Source organism: Trichophyton rubrum (genome assembly GCF_000151425.1).
Source record: "Trichophyton rubrum CBS 118892 genomic scaffold supercont2.4, whole genome shotgun sequence".
Taxonomy (NCBI): Eukaryota; Fungi; Ascomycota; class Eurotiomycetes; order Onygenales; family Arthrodermataceae; genus Trichophyton; species Trichophyton rubrum.
Window position 1 is genome coordinate 2,114,340 of NW_003456425.1, and position 5,425 is coordinate 2,119,764.

A 5,425-nucleotide genomic window follows, 5' to 3' on the forward strand; every position below is an offset into this window, starting at 1 on the left:
TGATCTCTGAACAAGACTTGAGGTGCATCTTACACATGTCCTTAAAAGGAAAGCCTAATAATAGACCCGATCTGACTTGCTATAACCTAGAAACTAAAAAAAATTTCTAATCCATCTGCTGCTCAGGACGTAGGTAATGTCACCTGAGAAACACCCTCAGCAACCTCCTCCACGGCCTTATCTCCAATTGAGGCTGCTACAGCATCCGCACCATCCCTCGCTGACGCCTCTACAGGGCCCTCACTACTAGTAGCTTCGTTAGTTTTGGATTTCTGCTGCTTCTTCTTGGTCTTTGCAGCCTTCTTTGCTGCCTGCTTTGCCTTCTCTTCCTCCTTTTTCTGTCGCTCAGCTTGAGACCCGCCAAACATTTCCCTCCACTCGTCGGCCTTTTTGACATCGATGTTGCTGAAAAGGTACTTCGCCTTACCAACGCGGTGGCCAGGCTTGATAGCTGTAGGCTTCCACCCATCTTTGATGTCATTGAGGCTTGGTATTAGACCAGCCGGGGCATTCAACTGGTCAAGGATAGAAGCGGAAGTCGCAGGGAGATATGGACAGAATACGCTCGAACATAGATGAATCAAATTCACCACAATACCAACTACCGCTGCGGCACGTTCGGGTTCATTCGCAATAAGTGAATTATCAAGCTTATTAGCCTGGATTAGGCCATTTCCAGCCTCAGCAATCTTCATGGCTGTAACAATGCCAGCACGCAAGTGAACCCCTTCCATTTCATTGATGTATTGGCGAAGAAGGCTGCTTACTTCCTCAAGAGCTGGGTAGAAAGCTTCAGAGACAGTGAATTCCGGGATAACCGAGCTGTATGCCTTTGGACTAGCAACCAGCTTAACAACTCGGTTAACCAGGTTACCAAGTTTCGCAAGTAACTCTCCGTTATTACTGTCGATAAAGGACTTCCATTCAAATTGCGTATCTCCGGTTTCTGGGCGATTCTTTAGTAGGTAGTATCTCCACACATCAGATGAGACTCCTGTTTCCTTTGCATTGTTGCCGAAAACTCCAATCCCACGAGATTTGCTGAATTTGCCACCTTCGTAATTAAGATATTCAGTTGTACTTAGGTGGTGTAGCATCGTCCACTTATCCTTAGTGCCTAGCTGACATCCCGGGAATATAACGGCATGGAATGGTACGTTATCCTTTCCGAGAAACTGGTATAACTGGACTTCTTCTGGGCTCCTCCACCATTTCTCCCATTCAGAAGTATAGTTTGCAGTGATAGAAGGGTATCCAATACAAGCCTCAAACCAAACGTATAAAACCTTCCTCTCAAACCCATCTAGTGGTACGGGCACACCCCAATTCAAGTCTCGTGTGATACCGCGAGGTTGAAGGCCTTCCTTTAGCCACGACCCAGTGATAACACGGCTATTCTTTGGCCAGTCTCCTTTTTCAGATGCAGTGGCTGCCCAGCTCTCAATATCAGGCTGGAGCTTGTCCAGAAGAAGAAAGATGTGCTTCGTCTTTCGACGAATCGGGGTAGCGCCATCGACCTTGCAGCGTGGGTTTATCAGATCAAAGGGATCAAGCAGGTGCTGGCACTTGTCGCATTGGTCGCCTCGAGCGTCATCATAATGGCAGCGAGGGCATTCACCCTCAACAAAACGGTCGGCAAGGAATGAGTCATGCTTTTCACAAAAGGGTTGTTCCGTGGTTTTCTCTTCTAGATATCCGTGTTCATAGAGTCTTTTGAAGATGCTTTGAGATATCTCAGTGTGGGCTTTTGTTGGCGTGCGGCCAAATATGTCGAATCCTATATTGAACCACGAATAGACTTCCTGGTGTATTTTGTTATACTTTGAGCAGAGCTCTTCAGGGGTGACGCCTTCTTCCAAAGCCTTGGTTTCGGTCGCGGTGCCGTACTCGTCCGTCCCACAGACATAAAGGGTTGGTCTGCCGCATGCTTTATTATACCTAGGCAAAAACTCCTCGTATTAGTAGCAGTTGGTGGAATTCCCTCCAAAGACGCTCACGCGGATTACTGACCTCGAAAACACATCGGCGCTCAAAACGGAGCCAACAATGTTACCAAGATGCGGGACGTTGTTCACATAGGGCAAGGCACTTGTGATGAGGATGTTCCTTTTCCCCTGCTGGGGTAGGATCTTTGCTGTTGACTCCATAGTCGAGTTCGAGTTGCTGTGAGAGAAGTGGGATAGATGAATCTTAGTGGGGGGTGGGAGATGTTTTTTTAACTCGTTATCGATGAGGCTCAAGCTGTGGACGTCGAAGGATTGGCGCTTGTGACTCACCATTAGTTAACTAGTTAGTTGGCTAATAAAACTATTTCGCCCACCAACGCCTCCGAGGCAGCCCTTTTTTTTTTTGAATGACAACAAGTACATGGGAGGTCTGACATATGGATATGGATAATGGCCATTTTCTCGATGATATCCTTGGCCTCGAAGACGAGTTTTACGCTGAAGGCTACCGGCTAGGGACGCTTGACGGGACAAAGGCGGGCTTCAACGAAGGCAGCGTCTTCGCCATCGAAAAGGGCTTTGAAAAGTTCCAGGCCATAGGGAAGCTCTACGGGAAAGGGATAATATGGGCGAAGCGGTTGCCAAACCAGCCGGAAATTGTGAAAAGCAGCACCGTCCAGCCGCCCCATACAAGCAGCGGTGAGACCGGGGACAGTGCGTTGAGTGGTGATGCTAAGTTGGGCGAGCTGGAGGCACATTCTATGCCAGCACAGGATCTGCCAGTCCTTCCCAGCAACCCGCGACTAGAGAAACACATTGCGACTTTTCTTTCGCTGGTGAACCCCCTCACATTATCTATGGAGAACAATGAGGAAGCTGTGGCCGACTTCGACGATCGATTGAAAAGAGCTGCGGCAAAGGCGAAGATCATCGAGAGGATGCTCGGCGAACCAAGTGAGCATACTGCCGAGCCCTCTGCGGGAGCCAGCAACATCGAAGATATCAACTCATTGCCAGTTCATCTCACTGGTAGCCAGCAAACTCGAAACTCCGCTCTCGTGGTTCAACTTTGATCAACACCGAGACTCGGTTTTTAATGGGAAGGACTGTCTGCCACGTCTCTCCTGTTCCAGCTGGGGCCCAGTGCTTTCTTACACAAATGCACCCGTGAAACGCTCACAGCTTTGGCTATAGATCGCTGGTTAATAATTGCCACTAATTTCAAGTAATTCGCTACCTCGGCTGTTAAATGCCTAATATTTAGCCAACATTAGTCAGGTAGTTATGAATAACTAGTTAAACTAACCAACTAAGTAGTCAACTACCAAAAAAAACTAGCTACCTAACTTACCCACTTCAACAATCTTTCTTTTGAGAAGCATCTCTCGGTTCTTCTACCTTTCTATGTTTTTCCCTATCTTCAAAAAAGCAGTTTCAACATGACTATCAAAATTTCCCACCTTGCAGACCTCACGCCGGCGCCGCAAGAGAGGTTGTGGCATTCATGCCCCCACCCTCAGCTCCCAATTGTTGCGACTTGTGGCGCGGATAAAATTATTCGCATCTACTCTCTCCTAAATTTCACGTTGATCTCCTCAATAACTGGCGGCCATAAGCGTAGCGTCCGCTGCTCGGCGTGGAAACCCGGCTCTGGTGAAGAAATTGTCCTTGCAACTGCAAGTTTTGACGCAACTGTCGGTATATGGAAACGGTTGGAGCGGCTCCAACCTACCGCTACCAGTGTGTCCCAGAACCCAGAGGCAGACGATGACGGAGAGGATATACTCTCTGCTACTGGGGATGAGAGTGAAGACAAAGACGACTGGACGTTTGCTGTTGTACTTGATGGGCATGACAGTGAGGTGAAAGCTGTCTCCTGGTCATCCTCTGGCTCTCTCCTTGCAACTTGTTCTCGCGACAAATCAATATGGATATGGGAAGACCTAGAAGACGGCGAGAGTAACTTTGAAACTATTGCTGTTCTGCAGGACCATCAGGGTGACGTTAAATGTGTTTCCTGGCATCCAGACGAGGATCGCCTCGCAAGTGGTAGCTACGATAACACCGTTCGACTATGGAAAGAAGATATAGATGATTGGAGCCAAGTTGCCTGCCTTAATGGCCATGAAGGTACTGTGTGGTCGGTTGATTGGGAAACACAGGCACCCTCTGGAACAGGTACAAACGACACGCCAGGCATGCCATCCATCTCTCGCTGTGAGGAATCATTACGACCGATGACAGATACCGGTCGGCGTGAACCACGGCTTGTGTCCTGTTCAGACGATAAGACCGTCCGTATCTGGAAGAGATTGTCAGATCCAGCAATTTCAACCCCCCAGACCTTGGACAATAATAGTATACGCGGCACAATACGACCCAACTCTATCGAAGAGACGTGGGTTCAAGAAAGCATATTGCCGAATGAGCATGATATGTCAATCTACTCCGTTGCCTGGAGCAAAATTACTGGCCTTCTTGCCTCTGCTGGAGCGGATGGAAAGATAGTAATATATCAAGAACGCCGAAAGCTGAATTGCCACTCTGGTGGTGGGTTGGGTGAAAATACAGCTGAATCTCAAAGAGATATTATCTGTATGGACGAACAACAGGATCTAGGCAATTGTAGCATGGAGACAGAATGGTGTATTCTATCTACAATAGAGGCAGCGCACGGTGTAAATGAAATAAACCATATATGCTGGGCAACGAGAGGAGGCCAGAAGGCAGATTCACCAATACAGGAGATACTCTTAACCACAGGAGATAATGGCATAGTAAAGGCCTGGATATTAAAAACGGATTAATATTAATTAGTTAAAGTATTAACTATTACCTAAATATGATTAACTAGTTATGATAACTGCCGGAAGGCGTCCTCAGCTGGGAGGGTGGTACTCTTGTAACTTCTAGGGATAAATCAAAAGGGCCTATTACTAAAGCTTAAGGCTTGATAGCTAAAATAATATTAAAGAAAATGCAAGCAAGCAACGATCGAAGTCCTTGCTTTATATTATTTAGCTATAACTACTTCCGTACAACTTCGGTATGGGGTCTAGCTTTCTATTGTGTTATGTTTCTAGGTAGTTGCTAAGCTCAGTTGGCTATATGGCTAATCATCTTCCTTTAATGTAGTCCCCAGATTCCCCTCAACACACAGATCAGGACAAGCCCAACACTTTATATCTCGAATTGTATGAAGTTGGAGATATGGAGGAAGGAACGACAGAGGAAAGAGAAAGGTTCTTAGCGGAGGTTTACAAAGATACCAATAAAAACAGATATTTAGGGCTAGAGGACGCTGAAATGAAGTCTATAGGGAATATAGGAGTCCATATGTTATCCTCAAAGATGTCCCTTAGTCTAAAGTTGACAAGATCAACAGCAAACATCTGGAGAAATTGAACTACCAACATTTTTCTACAAACATTGGTGTGAACATGCCTATACTCCCACATGAAGCTCTAAGCCGCTTTAGT

The 5,425-nt window shown here is 46.7% G+C and overlaps 4 protein-coding genes across 4 annotated transcripts; 3 read left to right on the top strand and 1 right to left on the bottom strand.

Moving 5' to 3' along the window:
- Positions 1-122: 122 nt before the first annotated feature.
- Positions 123-2,279, bottom strand: TERG_04702 (methionine-tRNA ligase; the record flags this gene model as incomplete). The annotated part of the gene is made up of 2 exons (XM_003235597.2): positions 123-1,938; positions 2,011-2,279. The coding sequence occupies 2 exons, from the start codon at positions 2,277-2,279 to the stop codon at positions 123-125; spliced, it is 2,085 nt and encodes a 694-aa protein (XP_003235645.2).
- Positions 2,280-2,383: 104 nt separating this feature from the next.
- TERG_04703 (uncharacterized protein) lies at positions 2,384-3,019 on the top strand (the record flags this gene model as incomplete). Its single annotated transcript, XM_003235598.1, has 1 exon — positions 2,384-3,019. One exon carries the CDS (start codon positions 2,384-2,386, stop codon positions 3,017-3,019), a length of 636 nt encoding a protein of 211 aa, XP_003235646.1.
- Positions 3,020-3,385: 366 nt separating this feature from the next.
- On the top strand, positions 3,386-4,753 carry TERG_04704 (uncharacterized protein; the record flags this gene model as incomplete). Its single annotated transcript, XM_003235599.1, has 1 exon — positions 3,386-4,753. The coding sequence occupies one exon, from the start codon at positions 3,386-3,388 to the stop codon at positions 4,751-4,753; it is 1,368 nt and encodes a 455-aa protein (XP_003235647.1).
- Positions 4,754-4,923: 170 nt separating this feature from the next.
- Positions 4,924-5,351, top strand: TERG_12176 (uncharacterized protein; the record flags this gene model as incomplete). Its single annotated transcript, XM_047751173.1, has 2 exons — positions 4,924-4,992; positions 5,082-5,351. The coding sequence occupies 2 exons, from the start codon at positions 4,924-4,926 to the stop codon at positions 5,349-5,351; spliced, it is 339 nt and encodes a 112-aa protein (XP_047606378.1).
- Positions 5,352-5,425: the final 74 nt, after the last annotated feature.